The 27,222-nt window shown below is 46.8% G+C and overlaps 1 protein-coding gene across 1 annotated transcript; it reads left to right on the top strand.

Moving 5' to 3' along the window:
- Positions 1-677: 677 nt before the first annotated feature.
- Positions 678-24,957, top strand: Trib2 (tribbles pseudokinase 2). The gene is made up of 3 exons (XM_032907491.1): positions 678-2,320; positions 7,367-7,659; positions 22,609-24,957. The coding sequence occupies exons 1-3, from the start codon at positions 2,051-2,053 to the stop codon at positions 23,075-23,077; spliced, it is 1,032 nt and encodes a 343-aa protein (XP_032763382.1). The 5' UTR covers positions 678-2,050; the 3' UTR covers positions 23,078-24,957.
- The last annotated feature ends 2,265 nt before the right edge of the window (positions 24,958-27,222 follow it).

Below are 27,222 nucleotides of genomic sequence, written 5' to 3'. Positions count from 1 at the left end.
TGTCCTTAAGTCAAAAGACGCTGAAAGTACCCCCAATCCTATAACTGTGAAGTGGGGGAGGGGTGGTGACACCAATTACAACCCCACAATGGACTTCTGTTGAAGTGAGAAGCACCTGGAGAGAGAATAAAACTAATTCTAGAGACTGTGGGCTGCAAGAAATCCTTCGTTCTTTAAAAGCCGAGGGGAGCCGCTTGCTCAGGTAAACATCGCAGCAGAGGAGGGCCCAATACTCAGAAGTTGCGAGGCTTTCTGCAGAAAATCCCAGGGAAGAGGATCTAAGTCCCAAAGTTGACCTGAGCCTGCCGGTGTTGCGTGGCGATGGTGGTAGATACACAGCCCAGCATCCTTAGCTCTGCAGCGCGAGCAGCAGGCCAGACAAGCCCAGAGCCCTTGGACTGCGGAAGGATATAAAAGCACTGTTTACCTCGCGCCTGGCCGAGCCATCCAGGGGCGAGGCCAGGGCCCCGGCGGGGGCGCTGCAGGAGTGGCGGCAGCAGCCCTGGCCGCCGGCAGGCGCTGGGGAGCCGCGCGCGAACTGGCAGCGGCGCGGCTGATTGATGGGCTCCCGGCTCAATGACAGGGGCCGGGGCGTGGGTGGGGCGGGGCCGGCGAAGAGGGCGGGGGCTCAGTGGAAATGTGTCGGTGACTTTGAATGGGGAGACGGAGCGCGAGCGAGCGAGGCGCGCGCGCACACATACGCGCACACACAGCCGGGCTCACTCCGAGATCCCCGGCCACGTAAGTAACTATTAATACCGCCTCGCCCGGGGATGCGGGCGTGCTGAGCGCCGGGATTGGCCTAGGGCACCGTGGCCATCCCCTTTAATTTTTAAATACACGGTCCTCTCCTACTTCTGGGTGGCAAGAAAGAAAAGAAAAGAAGACAAGCCGTCGATTTTTATTTTTCCTCCAGAACAAACCCGCCGTGCAGTGCAATTTGGTCGCAAGACATCGGGAGACAAGAGTGGTTTGCAAATTGTTCCAAGCCTCAAGACCCAGTTGTGCAGCGGAAAAAGAACGCGGCGGGTTAACAGAGTCCGGGGAGCATCTGCGGCCAGCTCCTGCAGGACCCCCGGAAAGCTCCTGCCGCTGGTCCCCCCAGGTCACCGCCCGCACTTCTTGCTTCATCAGAGGAGGATCTGGGACGTGAGCGGCGACAGCAAGAGCTAGTGCTGACCGCGCGGGCTCAGCTTTGGGCTTTGTCGCGGTACCTGTGCCTGCCCTACTCCGCACTCCCTACTCAGCTTTTGCAATCTTTTGTTGCCACTGCTGACCGCCCGCCCCAAGTTAAATGCTCCTTTGCTATTTTGCTTTTTTTTTTTTTTTTTTTTTGTCCTTTTTTTTTTTTTTTTTTTTTTTTTTTTGAGAGCGAGAGGGAGAGCTCTGCGATTTTTTGGAAAAGCCTCAGACGCCATCTACAGTTAAGACTTAGGTAACTGCCCTCTCTAGCACCCCCTTCCACGCCCCCCACCCTTTCTACCAAAAAGGGGGGGTGCAGCGCGGATTCTGGCTGCCGCGCGGCGTGAGCCGGTAGACCCGTGCTTATTTCCTTTTTCTTTTTGTTTGGTTTCTAACGCGTGGAGGGCGAGCCGGCGCCGCACGCTCCCTGAAGACTGCACAAACTCCAGGCAGGGCTCCTCCGCCCGGTCTGCGGATCCTCAGCTGGGGATCGCTCAGGATCCCGGCGCTGCAGCTCCGCACCCCAGAGGCACGCTCACTCGTCCAGATCCACGCGGCGAACAGAGACCCACTGACTCCAGAGTGCGGTTCTGCACTGCGCTGGCGGCTTCTGGGTAACAAAAGGACCCGAGTTGTCCGCCGAGCGAGCACCCCCGGGAGCGGGGCTCGCAGCCGGGGACCAGCCCTGCGGCGCCCATCTGGGGGCTAGTTCTTAACTCTTCCTCTACGGAGCCCCAGACGGGTCCCCTCCCTTCTTGATCCTTTTAAGTCGGTGGCACAGAGGCGCCTGCACCCGCGGCTCATCCATCTCTCCAGTGGGGTTTTTCTTTTTGGTTTGTTTGTTTTGTCGTGTGCGATCCCCACACTCATGAACATACACAGGTCTACCCCTATCACAATAGCGAGATATGGGAGATCGCGGAACAAAACCCAGGATTTCGAAGAGCTGTCGTCTATAAGGTCCGCTGAGCCCAGCCAGAGTTTCAGCCCGAACCTTGGCTCTCCGAGCCCGCCCGAGACTCCGAACTTGTCGCATTGCGTTTCCTGCATCGGGAAATACTTACTGTTGGAGCCTCTGGAGGGAGACCACGTTTTCCGCGCTGTGCATCTGCACAGCGGAGAGGAGCTGGTGTGCAAGGTAACCAGCCCATCTTTGCTTTTGCGTTTTGTCTTTTGCTTAAATTAAAAAAAAAAATTATCCTGGGGACTTTGCCAGGGGCCGGGACGGTGCGGGAGGTCTCAAAGCTCTCAAGTCCAGGACTGAAAGATTGCTGGGATCATTATGCGTGGCCTCGTTAAACGGGTTTATTTGTGTGTCTGTCCACGTTCGACTAGTTGCGAAGTTTTCAGACCGTTTCAGACAATGGGGCGGGCTGCAGCGGGGGCGTTTTGGGGAGATCCGGGGAGGGAGGGCGGCGAATCTGAACCGGGGCACGGACATGCGTGCCCTAGGAAGCTCGTAGAGCTCGGGTGCGTGGGGCTGATTCCCTTTGCCGGGGCATTTCTCTCCCCAGGTCGATCCCCCCTCCCCTTCATGCAGGGACTAGGGAATCCCCGGTTGGTTTTCAGACGCCGCTCCTTCGGTTTCTTTTGTAGCCATTGTTCTTAGCAGCCTGCAGGTGTTAAACCTTTGTTCCAAAGGTGGCTTTTTAAAAGAGACACAAAAAGTGTCCCCTCCGGCTGAGCCCAAGGCTCTAGCAGAGGGAAAAAGAGTTTTAAAGCTTTCTTCTGCCTGGAGACTGGGAAGGAAGGTTGGGGGTGGAAATTCGCCCCTTGCGCACCTTTGGGTGAACAAGGAATCCTTTGGGTCTTTTTGTCTAGGTCTCTGACTCCCTGGCTGCACACCCCCATTACTGCTCCCCCTGCACCCACAAGGCCACCTTTGCCTGTTTAGAGCCTGCCCTTTGGAGCCCCCTGTGCTAGTACTAAGAAGGACACTTCAATTTCCTTTTTGTCTTTGACCCTGAACAGTAACTGGTTTGTGTCTCTGTGTGTCTGTGTGTGTCTTTGTGTGCGCTCCCCGAGTACCACAAGAGGACAGAGGAAGGATAGTAACAAAATATTTGACTCCAGTCAGTTTCCTACTGCAGTGGAGGACAGGACTTACCAGAATTAGATGTAGATCAAGAATACATTACCACTTAAATTTAGGTTCTTCTGGTTTTGTTTGTTTGTTTATTTATTTATTTATTGAGGCGGAAGTGGGACCGCGCTGTCTTTGAAATGGTTACTGTGTACATCTGTGCTGCTGTATTACACTTTTCTCAATTAATCACTGGCTGCTTTGTGAAATCGCCTTATTTCATACTGGGTTGGAGCGCTTCCTTGCAAAAACCGGGTGGGTGAAGATCTCGGGGTAATTCTGAGATTATTTATCCCCGAATTTAGAGGAAATTAAAGACTCTTTAAATATTGTTGTTTGCATGTATTAGGTATTGGGGATTTCACATCTTCTCTAAGTTACCGTAATCAAGAGCAACTGTGCCCAGCGAAAGCCTTAAATTTTGTAGGCAACTCGGAGCCTGATTGGAGCCCTGCACACTGCACAATAGGACAGTCATCCTTTGAAATGAATGAATTCTACTGAGCTGTCATTCTCCTATGAAATATGCACCATCATCGGCAGTGAGCACCCCCCTCCTTTTGCTCAACTTCAGTAGAGCATTTTAATATATTTTCCCCCTAAAGGCTACAGATGATTTTACATCAAAACTGTCCGTGGCCAAATTCTGCAGGAGCACCCTGCTATTCCTTCTTTGTTTAAAACTAGGCTTGTCTCTGGCCTCTGTTCGTTCTCTTTGCTGATCCTTCAAGACATATTTCACTGTAGGCTGACCTTATAGTGTCATTTGCAGACTTGCTCTCTGGCCCCAAACTGTACTTAATCTGTTGGTTTAGTTATTTCAAAGATTGAATCAGCTCCTCACCAATTACAGTGTGGCTGCAAGTGGATTTAAGTGCAGGATCATTGTTCTGTTTGACAGAGGTCATCCCTTTATGACTGCACAGCTTCTGTTCCCTTGCCTTCTTCCCCGAGGTGACGTGGGTGACTTCCACAAGCATGGCTGGGTGCAACACTCTCCAGGAGAGTTTTATGAGGGCGATGCTATGATCGGCCCCAATATACACACTGTGGGCTCTTTAGCTTGCTACAGCACTCAGAGCCCTCCGCACTGAATCCACTTCCTTTTGATGCCTTTGGGGTTTCCTGTTTCCTAGCTTCGTGTTCATGCAGTCCAAAGTACAAAAGGAGATGGAACAGAAAGTTGGTGTTTATTGTGTAGGATGCATTAAGAGTATTCTGTAGGACACTCTGTGGCGGGGGAGGAGTGCAGGGAAGAGCTTCCAGGGGCAGGAGCAAAATTCCCCAGCCCGATGATGATTGACGCCACGTGCCTATTTCAGTTAGCCAAAGTCGGGAAGGATCTTTAGGGGGTCTTTAGCTGTTTTCACAAAAAATTCTTGTAGCTACTGTGCAGAATGACGTAATTACTATCTTGGCAGAATGGGCACTTTTTCTTTTTTCTTTTCAGACAAGATGAATGTGGCCTGGTCTTAGGGCCTTATCTGAACTGTCACATTATATAACCAAGGCTCCCAATTAAACATTTAAGAGGAGCTGGCACCCAGGCTCAGGGCTTGATTTTTGCACTTGAGGGTGACGGTTTAAATACCAGTCCAAGCCTATAAATGCCTGTTATAGCCACTAATAAAAGTTTGGCTCCTTTCTGTTTAGGAAAACGTAAGCACGTCTTTTAGTTTGTTCATTTTTCTGTCCACCATTTTGCGTTCTCCTACAAAGGGTATGGCCGCTTTGGGAAGCTGCCATGAATTTGCTTGCTACTTTCATTTAATCTCCTGCTCATTCAGCTTTTCAAGCTGTGCTGTGGGAGAGCAGGCTAGCCACGCTGAGCCAAAGGTTGTTTGATTTTATTTTTTTGAAAGGCAACTGGAAACAGGAAGTGTATTATAAATAATCAGAAGGGTAGGCCCTGGCGACAGAACCCACAGCCTGATGCTTCAGAACAAATCATGCTTGTTACGTAATGCAGCTTGTTGACATTAGCCACTCCGGTGCGTGTCTGTGTGTGTGTGTGTGTGTGTGTGTGTGTGTGTGTGTGTGTGTGTGTGTTCCTTGATGAAATTGCTGAGGCTTCTGTGGCCGTTGCAGCCTGGATGCTAAGGTTGACTCAAGCATTTCAGATTCCTAATTGAGCTGGCCACTGAGGTCACTGCTCTGAGGTCATCATTTGACAGTATCAGGGTGTGATTTGTGGTCTCCGGGGAGGCTGAGGCATTCATTCTTAAATTCGAGGGTGTAGTGGTAACAGCTGTGCCACTTTCCTGAGATACCTCATTATGGTTCATTCACAGCCTTACTGTTGACTTTGCTTCCTCAGCCCCAGTTAGCACCAGCCTCCGTGAGGTGCTTATTGTCCCTGTTTGACTCACAGGTTTTTTTTTTTTTTATGCTTAGTTACTTAACCCTTGGAATTTTATATTGCAGTCTGTGTTCCTTGAATGGGCTACAGAAGGATCCCAGGGTAACACGTGCATTCCAGACTGGGCCTTGTTAGCAAAGAGGATTGAAACAGAGGTTCCTGGCTGGGATCAGGACCCACAAAAGGTTGTGGTGTCTAGGTCCCGGTGTTTATTATGCAAAGAGGGAGGTTCTTTGTGCACTTTACCCATCCTATTCTGATGATTGGTGACCCAGCTAGATTGATGGGCATCCCCCCAGGCAGGATTTTTTCCTGCCCTCCTACCACACTCCATACTGATGATGAGGGTCTCATTAGGACCCAGCATCAGGAGCTCACTGCTACACAGAAAATGGCTAGGTTTTTATGAGGCTTGCTTTTAAATGAATCCCCCTATTCACCCGTACCGCTTCCAAATAGCTCCCCCTTGCACATTCTTCTTCTGAGCAAGGGAAACCCCATTCCAACCCTAGGTGCTGGCAGAGCTGAGTAACTCTAGGCTTTGAGTGAATGAGAAGCGCCCCTTCCATCCTTAATATCTTTCTGTTGCGTTCGTTTCTTAAGTCTGTTCAGAAGGTATGGGTGGCACTTTTTTCTTTCTAAGCAGCAGTGAGGTGGCATTTCACAGGCTAGCTCTGATTCATAGAAAATCGTTGCATAATGGATTCATTGAGTTAGATATCTGTGGAGGGAAAAGGGAAGCCTGCCTGGCTTTCTATGGAGAAGGCCCCTTTGCAAATCCTGGAGCTGCCACTGGGGGCAAGAGTTTCAATTTGTTTTCTGTGCCTCAGTTTGCACGTCTGTAAAATGAATTTACCACACATAGAGAACTGTGGAGGATATTGAATTAATTGTTCATTCATGTTGCACATTTTCTGGGCATTTTTGATAAGAAAAGAGATGTTTGTCTTTTTCCTCGGGTCACTTAGTTTTTTTCCTGTATTTTTCTGTATCCATTTCTTTTTTTCTATAAATATGTAACTGGAGAAACTATAGGGAAGAAGGATAATATTTAGGCTTAGGTAATAGCTCAGACAGTAAAGTGCTCGCCCCACAAGCATGAAGATCTGAGTTGGATAACCCGTATCCACATTTAAAAAGCTGTGTGTGATGTTCCTGATATCAGCTCTGGCGAGACAAGGACAGGAGGATGCCAGGGCTCCCTGATCAGCCAGCTTCACCAAATTGGTAGGTTCAAGAACAACGAGAAACCCTGTCTCAAAACACAAGGTGGATAGTTTCCTGAAGAGCCATACCTGAGGTGGACGTCTGGCCTCTATACAGACACAGAGATACCAACATACATACATACATACATACATATATACATACATACATACAGACAGACAGACAGACAGACAGACACACACACACACTGAATACTAAAACTTAACATTTTACTATTTTTTTCTAGACTCCCTAGACTCCCCCCAACATTGAATCAAGTTTCACTTATCTATGTTAGACCATTTAAGATTTGGAGGTTTAGAGGAGTCAAGACATGTTATTTGTTTGTATGCTTTTTTATTTTTCCCCTGCACTATACTACACAGCTGGTAACAGACAGAACTGGTATATGGGGGGTCTAAGTTTCATATTCTTTATGCCACATCAAAGCAGGAGCCCGTGGGGGGGGATTCAGCATTCTGCATTTGGGTCCTAGGAGGCACCTCTGATTGGGGGTCTTGTCGGTTTTGTTCTAGGTGTTTGAGATCAGCTGCTACCAGGAGTCTCTGGCCCCCTGCTTCTGCCTGTCTGCCCATAGCAACATCAACCAAATCACAGAAATCCTCCTGGGAGAGACCAAAGCCTATGTGTTCTTCGAGCGGAGCTATGGAGACATGCATTCCTTTGTCCGCACTTGCAAGAAGCTGAGGGAGGAGGAGGCAGCCCGACTGTTCTACCAGATTGCCTCTGCGGTGGCCCACTGCCATGATGGGGGGCTGGTGCTGCGTGACCTCAAGCTGCGGAAATTTATCTTCAAGGATGAAGAGAGGTAAGTGGAGCTCAGCCCATTGCAGGTGTGTGTGTGTGTGTGTGTGTGTGTGTGTGTGTGAGGTGTCTGCATCTGCATCTGTAGGGAGCTTGTTCCAATGCCTGTTGTCCAGGTGAGAGTTAGGGCAAGCAGAACAAAGAGAGAGCATTGTGGTGTCCCAATCCCCTTGGCAAACAAGGAATCATTGCTCCTGTCATGAAACATTCAGAGGCCAGGGGGATAGGATAGTCTGTCACCTGCTGAATGTGTGTGGTTTGTCTGAAGAATTCTGAAGGAGGCTGCAAACCAGTGAGGCAGTTTCTAAGTCAACAAAGACAGGTTTATGAAGGCTTCATGCTGTCAGAACATTGACTACCTAGGGGGCATTGTTTATAGCCCTTTCACTCCCTAAGTAGCTGTTTCCTGTGCACGTAGTAGGTGTAAACCACAGGCTTGCAAGTGAACATCAGAAGTAGATAGACCTTGGACCTATCAAACAGTCAGAGGTGAGTCCTGTGTGTCCTGGGTCCTGTGTGATGTGGTGTGGTGGGAATTGCCGGTTCTCACTAGATCTTGTGTAACCCAGAAAGGTTTGAAAGAGAGAGAAGTATGGTAGTCTGGGAAGGGCTGGCTTGCCAGGCGAGGAACTGATGGTGGGAGTTCAGGCACCAAGGATGCCTGGTTATCTCAAGAAACATCTGGTCAAGACACGAGTATCTGGGCTTCATTCATGGGTACACCGTTAACTCATCGGGTTCCATTTAGCCAACCCGAGCCCAGCTTTCTCTTCCTTGTAAAACTTCCTTTTAAGAATGTAGTTTCTTAGAGGGACACAGGCAACATCTTTAGCTGTTTTCACTCACCTGTTCCTTGTGGCCTGTGGGGATGACCCACAAATCAAAAGCCCCACAGTAGTGTCCCAGGAATTGTTTGAGAGACTCCACACACCTGAGTCTGTGGAGCGAGCCTCAAGTCTTGACCTTGGTCATTCTGGACTGGAAAAGAGGGCGGGAACGTCTCAAGGCAGTCTGGTCCACTTCCTTCAACCCCTCACCTTACTGACATTTCTTTGGTACTTTTTGTAAATCAGACAGACCTTGGGGAGCAGACCTTTCTGGTTTCTATTTCCTTTGACATCCAGTTCAGTGGGCTGTGATATTTTCACACTATTGTTTACAGAAATCCATTGTCCCCTCCCCCATGAGCTGGAGCTAGTGAATTGTACTTTTTGTCTCTCTCTCTCTCTCTCTCCATCTGTATCTCTCTCCATTTATTTTCCTCCACGGTTTAAACTAATTGGAGACTTAATGTCTGGCAAGCACTTGGGGCTTAGCAAAGGAAAAGGGCCTGTTGTTACTTAAGCCAAATGGAATAATTTCATGGGTGTTCGTAATCCAGCTGTGTATGCAGCATGCAGAGAGCTTCTGGGCTTCCTGTGCCTATAAAGGCTGCTTCTTTTGCATATTTTTATCCATGTGGGTGGGGTTGGTGGACACTAGCAACTATGGCAGCTAATGTCCTGGTCTTTGGTTAGATGGCTTCATTATTTTTAAAAACAAAGTGAAGAAGCGGACTCCCCTAAGTATGTGGGCAGTGTGTACCTTCTCCTCCTCCAGCTCAGATGTCCAGCCCTTGGAACTTAGACATAGGGGCATGGTCCTTATGCTCTTGTCTTTAATAATTGTTATGACCTAGGGCTGCTGCCGTCCCTCCCCCATGCTGTCACGGCTTTCCCATGAATGCTCATCACCCATTTTCAGTGTTCACATGCATATCTTTTCTGCTTTGAATGTTCTCACTTGGAAGATGGATATGGAGTAGCCAAAGACATTTCCTTTACCATTTGTCCAGCTACAAAAGTAAGAGGAAGTGTTTACTGACCTCCTACAATACAGTCATAGGTCAGCCTACTTAATTCTTTGTAAAGATGGAAAGGTCCGTATGTGTGTGTATGTATATGTGTATGTGTGCACATATGTGTGTGTACATGTGTGTGTGTGTGTATGTGTGTTGCAGCAGAGCAAATCCTCTTTGTGCGTTATAGGCCTGGCATTCTACCACTGAGCTACATCCCAGCCCATGTACATTTTGTAGCCAATGGTTCTGAAAGGAGGAGTGTTGAGGTCTCAGAAAGTGCAGAAGGTGGATGAGCTTCTCTAGGTAGTCAACTCAGCTATCAAGGACTCCATTCCTCTGCCAGAGCCCTCAAAAGCTGCAGCCATATGTCACGGGCTCTGCATGATTAAAGGTTACTTTAGAGACCTAATCAGGCATCAGTGAACATCAGGGTGGCATATCCCAAGGTCAGACCCATGGCAGATAAACATTTCTGAAGTGAGCCAAAGGAATGTAGATATCGTCGTGTGGCAGATCACTAGAGCATGACCGGGAGATAGCCTATGTCTGATTTCTAACCCTTTCTTGGTCCTATGGACAAAACTCTGAAACAACTAACTACTAAGGACTACCTTGGCAGTCCTCATTTACTGGTTTATGCCTCATTTACTTATTCAAACACCAGTCCCCCCACCCCCCTCTCACCCGTTCTCCCTTTGAAACAGTTTTGCAATATAGCCATACTACTTTGGAATTCAGGATCCTCCTGCTTCCGCCACTCAAGTATTCAGGCATGGGCTCCACACCTGCCTGGAACTTCTCTTTCCTGATCTACAGAGTAGTAGAAGGTAAAGGCAGAATTGGTTGAGCCCCACTTGTGTACTGTTGACTGAACCCAGGGCAGTCTATGACGATTCTTAGTGGGGCTTTCCATGCTTTATACACTATGCCATTTAGATGGCACCCAAGGTCATGTGCAGACTCAAGGCCAGTATACCTACTACTGTGGTATTGGGATCATTGATGGCCTGGCTTCTTCATCTGATTCCCTTTGGCTTTGATTTCGGTTCTGGATTCAGGTCCTCATCTCCAGTCCCTCTATATGTTTGTAAACTGTAGCCTCCTCAAGACTGACACCGTCATTGTCATTGCTTCCCTGGAAGGTAATTAGCATTCAGTGAGGTGACAGTGTGGCCTGCATGCAGAAACAGTGCTTGAAGACACTGGGGTGGGGGGAACCGAGAAGAAAACCAAACAGTTACCTTTATGCATGAACAGTCCAGAAGCCTTAGTGGGTTCATGAATGACGAAGTCACTCTCTTTAGCAGTCACAATAGTTCCCTCTAGTGTAAGCTTGATTCCACCCAGGCTGGGGAGGGAGCAGAGTTCTTCAGGGCAGACCTCCTTTTCTGTGTCCACTGTGACGACCTACCACCACTGAACCTCATTTTGAAGAAATGAATACTGAGACTTCATTGAACCCTTTTGCACCCTCAATCCTGCAGAACCCTGCACGACCTCCTCTAGATCTGATACCCATATTACCACAGGGGATCTCCCATACCCCCTGGCCTTTCTTTCCCTGTGGTGTATTGTGAGACCTGCTTGATCATATTGCTAAAGACCCTATAAATTTTCACTGTGCCTCAAACCAAGACCTGAGTTTAGAAGTGAGCCAGAGTGATTGTCTGGGTTCCAGCCCCTGCTGGTGGACTCACTAAGACATTTCACTTTGACAGAACGCCTAACCTGCACGCCCAGACAGCCTGCACTATAAAACGGACTAGAAAGACTCTCCTCATAGAAGGCAGATTAATGTTAACCCTGGCTTTTTCCACACCTGCTTTCCCCTGCCCTTTTAATAGGCTGCTAAGGAAAGTGGTGGACCGTGGTTCTGTCGGTGACCTTTGCTCTGTTTTGTCCTGCTGGCTTCTTCTCCTGGGCAAGTCTCCTTGCTGCCTCCAGGCACCGCCCCTCCCCCACCAGCCTCCGATCACTGTTTACATCTCTTAACACAGAAATGTCCCATGTGAACTCAGAAACTTGCCTTCTTACATGCTACTGCGCTGGTCCAGAGATCTTTATCTCTAAAGGTGGTTGCTTTCATTTCTGCTGCTATGAGGAAGCCTATCTTCTCACTGGGCTCTGAGATCTCCTGTAGGCACTCAGTGACTGGGGGAGGGGGTGCTGGAGGGGTTTGTGTAAGAAGTGCAGCTTGCACCTCTTTGTCAGGGAAAGCCTTTTCTCCCTCCCCCACAGCAGAGGTCAAGGCCATCTCTCTGAGGTGCTGCTGTCTATGTTGGCTCTTCCTTTAGATCTTCAAGTTGCTTCCGCCTCCACTGAGGTTGCTATATCTAATAAAGGATTCAGAGCAGGCACCGGAGCCCCAGAGGGCAGGCTCAGCTTTCCTTTCACTAATATCTATATATAGTTCTGCAACTTATAGGCACTCTATTTTAGGAAGTTTCTCTCTCTCTCTCTCTCTCTCTCTCTCTCTCTCTCTCTCTCTCTCTCTCTCTCTGGCTTTGACGAGACACAAAGCTTCCAGAAAATGTTCATATTTAGGTAGACCAATTACGTGTCTTTGTGCCTATGCCAAGCTGACTTCCCAATGTACTCTAAAAAACTCTCTAAGATGGTGAAGTGTCCAGAAGTATGTGTGTGTGTGTGTGTGTGTGTGTGTGTGTGTGTGTGTGTGTGTGACTACATACATGTATACAGGTGCCTGTGGAGGCCAAAGGTCAACTTTGGATGCTGCTTTTCTGAAGCCAGAAGCCAGGAGCTGTCCATCTTTTTTCTGAGAGAGGGTCTCTCCCTGGGACATGAGGTTTGCTAAGTAGTCTAGGATGGCTTAGTGGTTATCCCAGGGATCCGTCCATCTCCACCTTCTCAGCCTTGAAATTATAAGGACACCCCAAAGTGAGGTTTTTAGAACTCAGATTCTCAAGCTTGCTCAGCAAACACTTGAAGGACTGAACTATCCCCTCGGCCCTTCCTACTCTGTTTTCATGGGCTGACCTAAATACCCGTTACTAAGCTGTCCTCTGTTGCTCTGCCATTGCTCCTGCTGGACTGGTGAGCTTCCTGGAGACAGAAGTGGCATCTCATTCATGGTAGGCCTGGCTATTTGTTGAATAAACGAGAATCTCCTTTTTTGGGTAGGAACAGCTCAGATTGGATTCTAATGACAGGATGAGAGAGACAGGGATAAATAGAAATCATTTAAATGTAGGTCGTTGCCTAGAACGGGAGCCCAGAAAACTTATGAATCCCCATGGAGACACCTTTCAAAGAGAGCTATTTTCAAAGTTGCACATTGAGTGAGAAATTAACCCATTGCTGCTGTCTTGGTCCATTGATTGATGCCTAAGGAAGGCTTATTTAAGACCTTGTTTTCAGCAGACTGTAATTTCATTTAGGAAAGGCTTTGCTCATCCCAGTGAGAATTGGCCAATCTTCCCCGGGCTCTTTCCCTAGAAGCAGCCTGACTCCTAGCTATGTGTTGGTAGAATCTACTGCTGTGCTAGACTTAGTCCTTTGACTGATGGCAGAGTCTGAGGCCACAGCAAAGTAGGAAGTTGCCACAGTGGTGAGAAAGGCTTATTTCTTTCACTTCGTCCTATGATCTCAGCTTCCTCTCTCATTTTTCATAAGTCTTGTTTTTATTTGTGTGTGTGTATGTGTGTGTGTGTGTTTGTGTGTGCGTGTGCCTATGTCTGTACCAGTATCTGTGTGTATGTGTGTACATCTGTGTGTGTGTTTTTGCCACATGTTTGGGTATCTATCAAGGTCAGGAGAGGGCATTGCATCCCCTGGAACTAGAGTTAAAGGTGGTTGTGAGTTACCTGAGTATGTGTTAGGAACTGATTTGGGTCCTCTGCAATAATAGTAAGTGCTCTTAACTTTGAACCCTCTCTCCTGCACTTTGAACCCTTATCCCTTCCCTCTTGACAGGCTTGCTATGCAGCCTTGGCTTGCCTCAAACCTGCAGTGATCTTTGCGCCTCTGTGACCTTAGTGCTGAAGTTACAGACATGTACCACCATGACTGTATGATGTCTTCTCTGTAGCTAATTAAAGGTGATCTATGTGAAGCCCCCAGCAGTAGGCCTTTGCACTTGCTGATCTTAAAGATATCATGGCCATCCCTGCTTCTAGCCACTGTCTAATGGCATAGAATTTTATAAATCTGAAACTTGGACATCCATTTGTTTATTCAAGGAGTGCTTGTTAAGCACCGGTTATGTGCTAGACCCTTCTAGATGTTGAAGACTGTTATGCCAATGAGGCTGGTGTCTTGTTTTAATAGGATCCACATGGACCAGAATGACTCTATCCTAACTACTGTGCTTAAATAAACTTACTTCTATTTAGTTGCCATATTTATTTGTGTTTATTTACTGTGTGTGTTGTATAGATGCATGCAAGGCTGCACATGTATGCATTCTGGCACATAGATGCTGAGGTCAGAGGGCAATTTGTAGGAGTCAGTTCTTTCCTTAGACCATGCAGATTTTTTGTTTGTTCAGTTTCAGATTCATCTTTGTTCAGCTCATCAGACTTGACAGAAAGTGCCTTTAACCACTGAATCATCTTATTGGCTCACGCTGTCCGTGTTTGAATTAATGAACTTAAAGCCACTTACCATAGACTTTGTACATTTTAAGAACTTGAGGCCTATTATTTTCTAGCCAGGTTTCTGACAACTTTGAAGTCAGGGAAGGTAGCTGTACAGTCTACGCTGTAAAACACAAGGGCAGCTTCAGGTACCATGCTCCTAGTCATATGTGTAAGATCCTGCCTCTTGAACCTAACTCCCTAGAAGGAATGTTGTGGCCTAGTTATCCAGATGTGCACTTAGTGGAGCCAGCACCTAGTGTCTACCTGAAGCTCAGATTTCCAAGGAGTTTTGACATTTATGGATGGTACCCCCAATTAACCAAAACCACAGGCAGTCCTGTTACTCCATGGGTGGCTTCCATTTTTTCACAACACTGTATGATAGGGACTTAGCATTTTCAGTATGTAATGGCTGTAACAGTAGTCCCTCACACCCAAGAATATACATATCATAAGAAAAATTCCCTATCTGTGTTGAATTGGAGGTAGAAGGGAGTGAATAGAAACATTTTCAAATGTGCTTTTCTCAGCCCTTGTGGGGTTTTTCTAGCCATTGGAAGAGGTCAATCTGTTTAAAGTTTCTCTGGGCTCCAGACATAGCTCTTAAGTATTCTTTAATGATCCTAGATAAATTGCTGGGGTTGGAGGATGAGGGGCTTAGATCCTGAAATCATATGCCATTGCAAATATTTATTAAGTACTTATTCTGTCTGTGATGCTATACATTGGAAGGGCAAGCATCAGTATAAGAAAGCCCATGATGGGAAAGATGGTGGGCTAGGCAATTCCCTATTTCAGCAGTAGGAGTGTGAAAGAAATAGCAACCTGGGGAGACAGGGTGCGGAGAGAGCTGTTGGGGAGAGTGGGGCTCATCTAGAGAAACAGTAATGAGACTGACAGGTGGCTAGGGCCTTGGATATATTCCCTGATCTTGTCCTAGACCTGAAACCCACTGACCAACTACTAGAGTCATATTTGAATGGTGGGAGGTGTACAAGGAAAACAACCAGGGATAGTGAGGCAGGAAGCTATATTCTCTACATCTGAAACATGTCAGCACTAAAGCTAAGAGTATGACCAGACGTTTTGGTTCTCTGAGCTTCTTGGTTATGTGCTAAGCCATCTGCAGGGATCCCTGGTTTTTGGGCTGCCTGCCAGGCGAAGCATCTTCTGGCCCAGGCTTAGAGAGGAACTTTCAGGTAGAGCCCCAGCCTGAGCAGTATGATGTCAACACCACCCTGCAGGCTCACAAGCACTGATACTGGTGGAGCTTTTCCGAGATGTGAATCAATCGATCGCTCTGGGGTAGGACACATCCTTCAGGAGCCACTTCTAAGTGCAGGAAGCAAGTGGTGAATGGGGAATCAGTGTGGCTTTGTGTTCTAGCTCGGGTTTCCCTGTCTGTTTCCATGGTGACAAGAGTCATGAAGCCCTGAGGGCTGCAAGCTGTGGTTTCTGTGGAATCTTCCAAGCAGTAGAATGACACTCCAGGTGGAATGGCTTCCCCTGTGGATCCAGTGGCCTCAGTGAGTCAGAGGTGTGCCCACAATGCCGGAGGCTCCATTGCAATGGGTGTGTTACTCAGGTGGCTTCCTCATCCCAGCTACGCCTCCACAGGTCCTCCACCTTTCTCAGCTGCCAGGGTCTCTCCAATTGTCTTGTGCATCCAATATATGCAAAACAAGCATTCGCAGGTTGTGTGTGGGTACAAGATACCGTAGCTTTGCCTCCCTGACATTCCCCTTCCTTTTGACATCTGTCTTGCACCATGGAGGGTTTCTCTTGACTCTGTGCCAGCTGCCATCGCTACTCACCCGTGAGCTATTCCAGACAGGAGAATCACTGATACTGGCCCTGGAGCAGAGACGGCTCACAGTTGGTTACTGGAAAAATCTGTATATACACGAAACAAGATTAAATGAAGGATTGGGTAGTGCGATGTGATGTAGCGGTGTGGGCCAGGTTTGCGCCATGTTACCTACAATGCTGCCCCCCCCCCGACACCTTCTGTGACTCACTGTCGTGGAGCTCTTTCTTGTACCGTTGACCTGATTACTGAGGGTACACTTTCAGGAGCAGCAGGAACAGAGTAAGTCCAGCCTGCTACAGCCGATCTTTCCTTCTTGGCTCTTACTCTGCCTGGACCCTGAGGCTGACAACCTTCTCTGACCTCTTCTGCAGCTCTGAACGATCTCCTGCAACCGGATTTCCTGTCCCTGTCAGGCCCACTTTGATGAACTCCTGGCTGAGCCCCACCCTGTTCCACCCTGTCCTCTCCTCTTCCTGCCAGGAGCTCAGGGTGAGGCTTAAGGGTTTAAAAGCAAAACATGGTTTGCTGTGGGGGGCTGGGTTCTGTCTCTCTCCTTTCTTCATTTCTTTGGCTCTTTTCATTGTCATAGGTAGGGAATTGTATTAGAGGATAAAATATATATATATATATATATATATATATATATATATATATATATATATATATTTGAATACCAACTCTGCTCTTACTTGCCAGGTAGCAAGTCTCCTCGGCTTTTGGTATCTTAACCTTTTTCATTTAGTAAGTATGTGGGTCATTCCATCTCTACACCTCTGTCCACACCATAACTATACATGACATTTAGTTAACTCATAGATGGGTTCATGTGTCAATAAGTCAGGTACGGAGTAAATCTGGAACTGAGCCGTGCCTCCATCTACTTAACACTACGTCTTTGCAAACTTCTTCAGCACCTCTGTTTTTTGATCATGGTACCAAGGCGTACTTGGAGGAGACAGTGACAGTAGAATCTTCATGACATGCATTCAGAGTCAGCTCTTTTCAGTCAGCTGGGTGTGCCTCAGGGTATTTAATTCTCCGAGCCTCTGTTTCCTTATTTGACATGCATAGCTTAATCCCTGCCTTTCATTTTTGTTAGGAGACACAAAAAGGCAGGCTGTTCAACCCCAGCATCTGACTATTCCAGTCCACAGTGGATGGGTACTACTGCTTTTCAAATCGTTGCATTATGATTGTGAGGGTGTCCTACAGGATGCAGTACAGCCTGACAGCTGCAGAATAATTAGGAATATAGAAGCCAGAAAAGCCCTTTTCCTATTAGTTATTTGATCATGTTTCACGGGAGAGAAACAATTGAAAGAGCCTTGGGTTACATTGCAAACTAGACTTGGTAGTTGGAGGGTCTTTGGGACCTTGTTTTTGAGGGGGGGCACTCTTGCTCCCACAGGTGCCAGGAGAGGAATCGAATTCTGCTAGTCCTGGCTCCCCCCACTGAGCTCTGGGCTATGATGATACAGGGCGGTCACTAGGCTGCCAACCCCTGAGTACACAGGCTGTCCTCTTGTAAGCCTTGTTAATCTGCGAGGTCTGAAGCAAGGCAGCTTGTTACCTTCTTATGCAAGAGACAGACAGAAGAGGGCCCAGGGAGATCTAGCTTTCCTGCTCTAGTGCTGTCTGTCCTAGGCTTCTGCCTTCCTTGGAATTTAAAGTTATTCAGTCCCCATTGTCCTTGTCTTCTCCTCCTGCCCAGCATGTCACTTTCATAAATATGTCTTCTTCATAAATCATCCCTATCTCCTCCACCCCAATAATGGACATCCTGAGTGTCTGAGAGGCAGGGCTGAGCTGAGCGCATAAGTAAAAGCACGAGCATCTTAAGCAAGCGTGAACAAGTATGGCGGTCCCAGTGGAGAGAGGGGCCAGAGCATCACCTCTGATTTCACCTGCCCAGGCTTGCATTCACACATTCTCCTCTGTCTGCAACACTCAGCTCTGGGGTTGAGAGCCGGAGTCTGTTTTACATTCGGGTCTGTATAGTTGCCACCGTGCTATAGGCAGTTCTGCTACACTGGGCTCTCTGGGATACCCCGTCTTGAGTTCCTTTATTTAATGCTCAGCAAAACAAAGAGGATGGTTGTGGCCTTATGTGTCACGAGCATATCCCTGGTGCCTAGTTTGGGAGCTCTATGGAAGTAAATGCTCCTGAACGTCTTTTAAATGCCTGAATGATTAGTGGGCTATTTGAATCACCGGGTCCACAGATGCTCTTGTTGGTTTTTATGGAAATCAACTTCTTTGCCAGGGAAATTCATCATCCCCCAGACTGTTTAAGAGACTTCAGGAGAAGCCTGTTCATTCATATCTACTCTGATCTCTTGTCTGCAAAGTCCCTTCCCTGTGCTCAGTCCTGGGAAAAGAAGCAGAGACAGCTCCATTCCCCGAGAGGAGATAGAGGGTCAGACTTGGAAGCCCCGAGTAGCTCCTGTGGTTGCACAACAGGACCTCAGGCACTAGGGCTGAAGCCCAAGCCTCCTGCCTCACTTCCCTCTGCTCCAGCACATGGAGAACATCCCGGAAGATCAGTGTTTAAAGATAGAATCCAGACCACTTGCCTCGACCCTTGTTAGAAGTGATATAAACAAGCCAAGGATGTTCCGGGGCGGAGCAAGGTCAGGGAGAGCCTCTGGGGATGCATTTCTTTTCCATCCTGTCTCCAGGCTGCTCTTTCCCTCTCCTCTGCCCTGCCTTGGATGCTGATGCTGTGGAAGGTAGTAAAAGCTTGACTGTGCCTACCTGGATGGAGCCGTCGGAGTATCAGTGGCTGAGTTGGCTCTATGGGAAGAATGAGCACCCAGCCCCGCTGTGACTGACTTGGCCTCTGGGGCTAGGGCTCCTGGTACACACACACACACACACACACACACACACACACACACACACACACACACACACACACCACACACACACACACAAACCATATACCCTCCTTGTGTCATAATGTAAAGAAAACAGATACATAAACACATGGCTTGCGTTAGGCATGTACATGACATTTGACGTTCGCACTTAGTAATTTTTAAAGAATGAACTTGACCTTGAAGCTGACTTTGATATGTGCTTTGTTATCTGGGTTGCCCTGGTTCCTAGGACAGCTCACTGGCTCTAGCACGTGATGAGCCAGAGAGATCCAGCGGCACCCCACTGCACCCTCAGACCTTGCCTAATGCAATCCTAAAACAGTGGTTCTCAACCTTCCTGATGCTACAACTCTTTAAGGCAGCTCCTCATGTTGTGGTGACCCCCCAGTGATAAAATTATCTTCACTGCTACTTCATAACTATAACTTTGCTACTGTTATGAATTGTAAAGTAAATACTTGGGGGACATAAAGGTTTGTCAACAGGGATGTGACACACAGGGTGATAATGGCTGCTGAAGTGGAAGGAGGCTAAAGTTCCCTGTAGATTGGCCAGGAGCAGTCTAGGTTCAGCATCAGGCAAGTGGTTGTAGTAATTTTATTCTGTTGCATAGTTTCTGAGTTTTTGTCTTGCAGTGGGGGAGTGTTAAAGGACAAGGTGGTGGTCCTGGCCACAGGCTAAAGTCCTAATTATGGGGCCACACACACAAGTCTCCATGATGAGGGGTCAGGAAATTTGAATGTGGGGGTAGGAATAAAAAAAATATCAGAATGTACAGTTATAATGTGCAAGAGATAAGCAGGACCAGACTACAAATGTAAAGATTTAGCTTAATATAAAGTGTGTGGAGTTGAGAGGCTGCCTCCTGAGGAGGTGGAGAGAGGAATTCATTCCTTGGAATCCTGTTCATCTCCCCTTCCCCCATCACATGCCTGGTTTATGGACCTGTCCTGATTCCTACATAATTCTCGTGAGATAGGAGAATGGGGCTACTGTTTCTTTACAGCAGAGCTGAAAACCCCATAGTCCACACCTCTGTATAAGCCAATTGGTGCCAGCACTAGGCCCGGGCATGTAAGCCACCACAGCAACAGATAGCAGGTCTTTTCCCTCTGTATCCACAGTGACTCTGTTTTGCTTCCACAAGCTCCTGGAGGTAAGGAGGCCGGGGATTATTCAAAATGACCACCCAGTGGTCACCCAGCGATATAGGAGTTCTGAAGGCCAAACCATGTGGATTGAAGTGAGCAGCATCCCCAAGGCTGATGGGAGCTGCACAGCAGATTTCTGTAGGGCACACTGGTGAAACCCACTTCATGTCAATCATTTAAGCAGACACTTATGCATAATGAGCTGCACATCAGCAGAAGAATGGTCTAAGCAGGGGACATTATGGGCAGAGGTCCCCAGAGGGACTGAGCAAGACATTGCCTTTGAAGCAATCAGAAGAGTCTGCAACACAGATTATGCTTGGAGGGTAGGGACACACATGGAATCAGTCAGCAGACACAACAAAAACACTGGCCTCCATGTGGATGACCCAGGACACTCCTAGAGGGGTTTGTAATGAGAATCCTGCCCCAAACTGAACCCTCTGTGTCCAAGGTTTAAACTTTCCCCCCCTGAATTGGTAGCCTTTCACACTTTGGTAGGAATTACTTCCCAAGTTACAGTTCATAGCTATGGCAGGTACTGCCAAGTTAAGGAAGCCAGAGGTAGAAGTAACTGTTGAGAGGAGCTCTTGTATCTGTGACTCAGGATCCTCTCCCTCCCTCCCCCCTTCCTCCCTCCTTCTCTCCCTCCCGCTGGGTTCATAGTCTCCTCTCTGGGCATTTTGGAACATCTGGTGAGGCCGGTGGGTGGGTCACTGCCACCTGCCACCTCCTATTAGGAGAAATAAGCTGGAGAAAGAAAGATTTGTTTTTAATCAGTTCAATTCCAGATTAACACAGCTAGAGCCTTCTTAGTTTTGTAGACCATTAGTTACAGGAGCGTTCGAAAACAGGCATGGGGTAGGGTTGTTGTAGAAGATGGCTCAGCGAATGGCAGAGGAAATTACATGTTGCTGTGTATTATGGAATGTTAGATCTGGCACAGAAACAGCCTGGTGTGGGTGGATGCATGATGATTAGTGGATATCATGAGGGTGAACCAAATGGATGCTCAAAAATGGTTACGATGGTGAATCATTTAATGTAAAATTTACCATATTAAAATAAAAACAGTCCTCCCCAAATAAACCACACACACACACACACACACACACACACACACACACACTGCCTTCTCTAGTACTCCACTTTACAGGGAGGTTGAGAGACTTAGCTGAAGCTACACAACTGGTGAGAGATAAGTCTGACTGCGAGTCTACACCCCTGAAGACCACACTATCTAGGAAAGCAATCAGTGCTTGATTTTTGAAACACGTTCATAGGAGATCCTAGAAGAAACGCATCTTTTGTCAATTCTACTACAGAGCTCCCAGCAGCTCTGCTTAACTAGTTGCCATCAGGGACTTTTCAGACCACCTTGAGAGACAGATCTGCAGGTAGAGGGAGGAAGAAAAGAGAGAAGATGAGAGGAAGATGGTCTTGGGCTACATGCTGTGAGTGATGACCAAGGTGGCCCTGTTGTAGTTTGCCCAAACACTATTTTGAACTCGGCAGCTTGTGTACTCAAGCAGGACGAAGGCCTGGTTGTGTGTACTTGTAGATGTGAAGAAGTAATGTGAATTTGCAGGTCTTTTAAGTGCCTCAGAGGCCCAACTCCAGCTCCAACTGTCCTTAGCTCCCATCTTAGCAGGACTCTAGGAATGTGGTGAAAACCGCCCACTCAAAGGATGGTGCTCCGCTCTGAGAGAAGAGAGAAGGGTTTTCCTTTCAAACACAGGGAAGCAGTATGTTTACCCGTCTCATGAAGCCCAGGCTGGCTTCCAACTTGCTGTGTAGTTCAGGTTGACCTTGAACTCCTGATCTTCTTTGCCTCTGCCTTCCAAGTGCTGTGATTGCAGGCGTGTACCCTCATGCCTGGCACCAGTTTGTTTTGCACTAATATGATTGATTAAAGAAGTCATCTTATTTTCCAGACTCTTTATTTTCACAGTATATATCTTTATTTCACACTCAACGATGATGCCATGGGGGCATGTCATGCTAATGGCGTAAGCTGGGTGTTGAGGCCTCAGAATTTCACATGCATTTCTCCAGCTTTCCCAGCACATCTAGGGCTTGCATGTTTGTATAGATAAGTTGCTGGGTTCTTGAAAAGCCGGTGGATTGGGGGGTGGGGTGGGATAAATAGTTTGAAAAGACGCTTAGGGTAATACTGCTATTGTCACACCCATCTACCCAGGTACACAGTCACATGTGAACCATGCACCTGTAATTAGAGAGTGGTGCCAGGTCTAAGACCCCAGGCTTTGGGAGTGTGACAGGCAGGAAAAGGCAGGTGAATATCTGGAAATGAAGATCAACTTGATATTCATATGCTAGGCTTAGATGAGTAGGTTGCGGTGACTACTTGAAATTTTCCCTGACTCTGCCTGTGTCCTAAAGAAAAGCGGTGGGCACAGCTAAAGAACCAGAAGGCAAAGTTAGGAATTCTTATCCCCCTCCTAGCTAAAAGGCTTCAAGAAATTTACTCAAGTCTCCAGATTTAGTATTCTACATTATCAGTGACATCCAACTTTTTACATGGATGGAGGGATGAATGGATGGATGGATGGATGGATGGATGGATGAACACACATCAGCAGCCCTGATATACTGATGGGATGGATGTGTCTCCCTGATCCTTAGGAGCTTCTGTCTTTGTCTCTTTCTTACAGGACTCGTGTCAAGCTGGAGAGCTTGGAAGACGCTTACATTCTCCGGGGTGATGACGACTCCCTCTCTGACAAGCATGGCTGCCCAGCATATGTCAGCCCAGAGATCTTGAACACCAACGGCAGTTATTCGGGCAAGGCAGCGGACGTGTGGAGCCTGGGGGTAATGCTGTACACCATGTTGGTGGGGCGTTACCCTTTCCATGACATTGAGCCTAGTTCCCTCTTCAGTAAGATCCGCAGGGGCCAATTCAACATTCCAGAAACTCTGTCTCCCAAGGCCAAGTGCCTCATCCGAAGCATCCTGCGACGGGAGCCCTCAGAGCGGCTGACCTCACAGGAAATTCTGGACCATCCTTGGTTTTCTACAGATTTTAGTGTCTCGAATTCGGGATTTGGTGCTAAAGAGGCATGTGACCAGCTGGTGCCAGACGTCAACATGGAGGAGAACTTGGACCCTTTCTTTAACTGAGCTTAAGGCCCAGGGACACATAGCAGGTACCAGGAGCAAGAGAGAGCTCCAGAAAGGAGTTCTGGGACACAGGTGGCCTGGCTGAGAAGCAAGACGGACCCTCATATTTACACATTTCTTGGTTCAGAGAAGGAATATGTTCTAGGAAATGATGGAACATGTAGCATGGGAACAAGATGTGTGGGATGGGGGTTGGGTTCAGATGGACGGGAGCCCTTCCCCTAAGCTTCTCTTCCCTTGGGTAGCCTGAGAGTCCCCCTTACCAGTAGGGCTATCTGGTCTACCCCACTTTTCATTTTGTTCAGAAATAGTTGCAGATCTCGATAGAATCGAAACTCTTCTGCCTCAAACACATACCTTGGCATTGCACTGTTAGCATTTAACTTCTTGTTACGATTCAGGGAAGGGACAATTGATCGAAGATTTTTTTTTTCGAACAGGCCAACCACCTATGTAATAATTAATAGGATTCACCTAAAAAATAATAATAATTCGGTGCACACAGACTGACCTGAAACCTGGGTGCTAAACTAAAAGAAAACAAAAGTTCCAGTTGTCATCTCTCATCCACACTTTCCAATTCATTTCTTCTAAATAAACAATTTCCTATTCTGGTTAGGAAGTGACATGTTAATGCTTTGCTCCCTGAAGGGGGAAGGGAAGTCTATTCCTTCACAGACATTTCTGTTTTGTATCAGCTGGTTTTTGTAGCAAGAAACTATATGAAGTCAAACTTCCAGATATATTATCACAGTCCAGGGGATGAAGAAAGGAAAAGAGAAAAATCCAACTCCTTTCTGGTTTTTGTTCTTTTGAAGGAAGAGGGTTCACATTGTAGACATTGCTCTCTGCTCCAAATATGGTGAGGGGGTCCCAGAGGGCAGGCGCCTCCTGGAGTCAGATCTTTTTGATGATGCTGATCTCAACATTTTGTTTTTGCTTTATGGGAAACTAGTAAAACAAGACAGGTTGTCCCATGTGTATAAAATACAGGGCAGCTATTTCCTTTTCTTTGCTAAGAATGATCCTTTGGGCTTGGAAAGGCCCTCTGGTTTGAACAGAAAGAGTAAACGGGCAATAAGCCAAAAGCCAGGATGATATACATACAAACAGCTCTCTGTCCCAATACGCACCTTGTATTTATTAAGGAAAATGTCACATTGTGATGTATTAAGCCAGTACTTCAATTACGGGTCAACGGGATGACATGTTACATGCTGTAGTTTAACATTTATAATTTTATTCCCCTGTTTTGAGTATATCTGTCCCTGGAATAACCTTTTATTTGGCTCTCTCTAGATAGCCTTATTTGATTTCGAGTGGCAAAATGTTTTCCTTTTGTATTCTGGCTTTTTTATTGCTGTATGATACAGAACTCTTTTGGCATAAATATTTGTGTTCCCAGTACCTCAGTCATTTGGGTTTTACTGCTTGCATATGTTTTGTGAAATGGTCCTGTTTTTGGGTAGGTAACACGTGGACTCTAGTATGTAAATGTTACTTGAATCTGTGCTTCACTCTAGTATGTGGCATGTGTGTGCGGACTCTTGGATGCTTCACGCCTACTCCACTGGAGCCCCTGTCCCCAGGAGGGCAGCTTCCCCATTGATAATCAGGGGACAAAGCTGCCATGGATTTACCCTTGATTCTATTTTGATAATGGAAGATACAGAGAGAGGGTTTTTACATTCAGAAGATGGTGCTGTGGCAAGAAGGACCTTTTATCTTCCCTCTCCCCTGTTTTTAAAGTCCTGTGTGGGAGGAAAGATTGGTAACATGCATGATGGGGACTAATGGCCTCTGGTGCTTTGTCCTGTATTTGGTTTAATGTTTTTGTCCTAATCTCTTCAATCAATAAAATTGTGCGTATTTAACTAAAAGTCTGGAATCTAGAAAATGATTTCTCTGTCAGTGTGTTTGGGGCCATCACATACCAAGCAAGAAATCCATAATTTGCCTAGGTAAGCTCTCCTTCTAGTCAAATCAGCATTCATCAGAGCCAGCTACCTCTGACCTAGGACACATATTGACCAATCTAGATGTGGCGGCTCACTATTATCCACCTTATCACTCCTAGGAAGGATAAATCATGTTCCATTTATAGTTGGTCCTCAGACAGGCACGTAAATGTCTTGTCAAAGATGAAATAACCCATAGGTATTAGACGTATGACTGCTGGTCCATACATCTGTTTAGTCTCAAACCTTTTCACAGCCTGTGATGTCAGAGCCCAGAGGCTCACAGAGAGTGCAACGGTCATACCAGAACTATCTGTGTTACTCTACAACTTAGTACCTTCTCCCATGTGATTGTCTGTGAAAAGCCATACTTTGTACAACCTAAATCCAAGTATCCAAGAAGACCCAATTCCCAGCAACTGATATTGACCCATACCGTTCTCTGAGATGCATAGATTTCCAAGGCTAGATAAGGTTTTGAGGTAATTGTCTATTGATTACCTTGATCAGAACAGCATGACAACCCATAGAGGTTCACTCTTAATCCAAGACACCCCATATGATGTCTTTTCTTTATATCATAGAGAGCCAACAGATGGAGCATGAGAAAAGATGTGGCTGGGGTGGGTTGTGGGGAGGTAGAAATGAGATTCATAGACATAAGCTTTCTATGCTGGGATCCTACCTGTTCAGGTCATTCGGAAGGTATTCTGGAAGGGGAGGTGAGGCACCATGAAAAAATTAGATGAGAAGATAAGAGAAACAGCAGAAATATACAGAGGGAACCCTGTGTGAAGTATTAAGACCCATATTTGAGTTACAACACTGTCATCTGGTTGAAGAGAACGTCAGTGTCCTCCCAAAGATGCATTTACAATATATGTAAGGACATGACTGGCGTAGACACTTTCAAGACAAGGGGAGAAGTTTTCTAATTTCAGATTGCTGACAATTGGAAGGCATCACCCCTATGTCCTCAGCACCTGGCCAGCAGCTGGCCCAGAGTCTGACCACACTGGAAGGATGCAGTCAGTCACTAAATAACTGCTCATGGCTATGTAATTTATGCCACGTGACATAAGCTAGGTTTTCTCCCCTTCTCAGGGCTCTAAGATTCATGTCATTAGAAGACAGCCTGGAGGCACTTGCAGGGCTACATATAGGCTGATCCAATTTTGCTGCTCTCCCACTGCCTGTGATTAAACAGAAACGGGGCCTTTTGCCCAACGAATGCTCGTTTGAATTGTGTTATATCAAATTATTGCATAGGTAGCTGCTGGGGATGCTGAGTGTCTCTCTGGCATACACTCTTGGCCTCTATAAAATGAGCTTCTACCTCTATGGAAACTTAGGCTCAGCAAGATCACACACACGCACACACATGTGCACACACACACACACACACACACACACACACACACACACACACACCATTTCTGAAGATTTCACCAGCAGAAAACTTTTATTCTAACACTTTTCGATATAACACCTATGGATATATGATTCACCCCATTGGACCAGAATAAAAATCCTGGGATACAGAGGACTAAGGGTAGAGGCACGGATGGTGGCAGGCCCATGCTCTGGATCCTTGTCTTCAAATTAGCTATGACTAGGAAAGTCACCTTAATTTTATTAGGACCAATGGGATCTTGAGGTGTTTCAAGGACTTAGTGCTGTGTCAGGATAGAATGGGAACCTTTTTTTGTCAACAAGAGCAACAAACACAAAGTTCTTTTGATTGAGGAGTGGTGTCGGAATTGAGTATCTCTGAGGAGAAGGAAGAGGGTTACAATGAGCATGTCTGCCTACTGCGACCAAAAAAGACTTCTTGGACCAACATTCCATGTCGAGTTCTAATGTAGACTTAGGTAGTTGGAAACCGAATGTTTTACTTTTGTGAATGTTTGTGCTCCTTAAAGATTCATGTTAAGAAGTGCTGTCTTTAGGGGAGGGATTAAGACATGAGTTTTACTCTCATGATAAATTAGTTCTTTTATGAGAGGTTTAAGGCAGCCCCATGTAAGGATCTGAAAGGAGATCCACTCTTGAAGTAGTAAACACATTCCCCAAACTCAGAATCTGTTTATACCTTGTATGTGGTCTTCTCAACCTTGGGAACTGTTAGAAATTATTCTTATTTATATATTACAGTGTAAAGTACTTTGCTACAGGAGTTGAACAGAC

The sequence above is a fragment of the Rattus rattus genome, chromosome 7 (genome assembly GCF_011064425.1).
Source record: "Rattus rattus isolate New Zealand chromosome 7, Rrattus_CSIRO_v1, whole genome shotgun sequence".
Taxonomy (NCBI): domain Eukaryota; kingdom Metazoa; phylum Chordata; class Mammalia; order Rodentia; family Muridae; genus Rattus; species Rattus rattus.
The sequence above is the reverse complement of the archived record's forward strand: the minus strand, read 5'-3'. Positions and strand labels throughout refer to the sequence as shown.

Coding starts and splice junctions, on each gene's coding strand:
- Trib2 (XM_032907491.1), top strand. CDS start 2,051: ATGAACATACACAGGTCTACCCCTATCACAATAGCGAGATATGGGAGA. Junction 2,321..7,366: donor GAGAGGAGCTGGTGTGCAAG/GTAACCAGCCCA, acceptor GTTTTGTTCTAG/GTGTTTGAGATCAGCTGCTA. Junction 7,660..22,608: donor ATCTTCAAGGATGAAGAGAG/GTAAGTGGAGCT, acceptor TCTTTCTTACAG/GACTCGTGTCAAGCTGGAGA.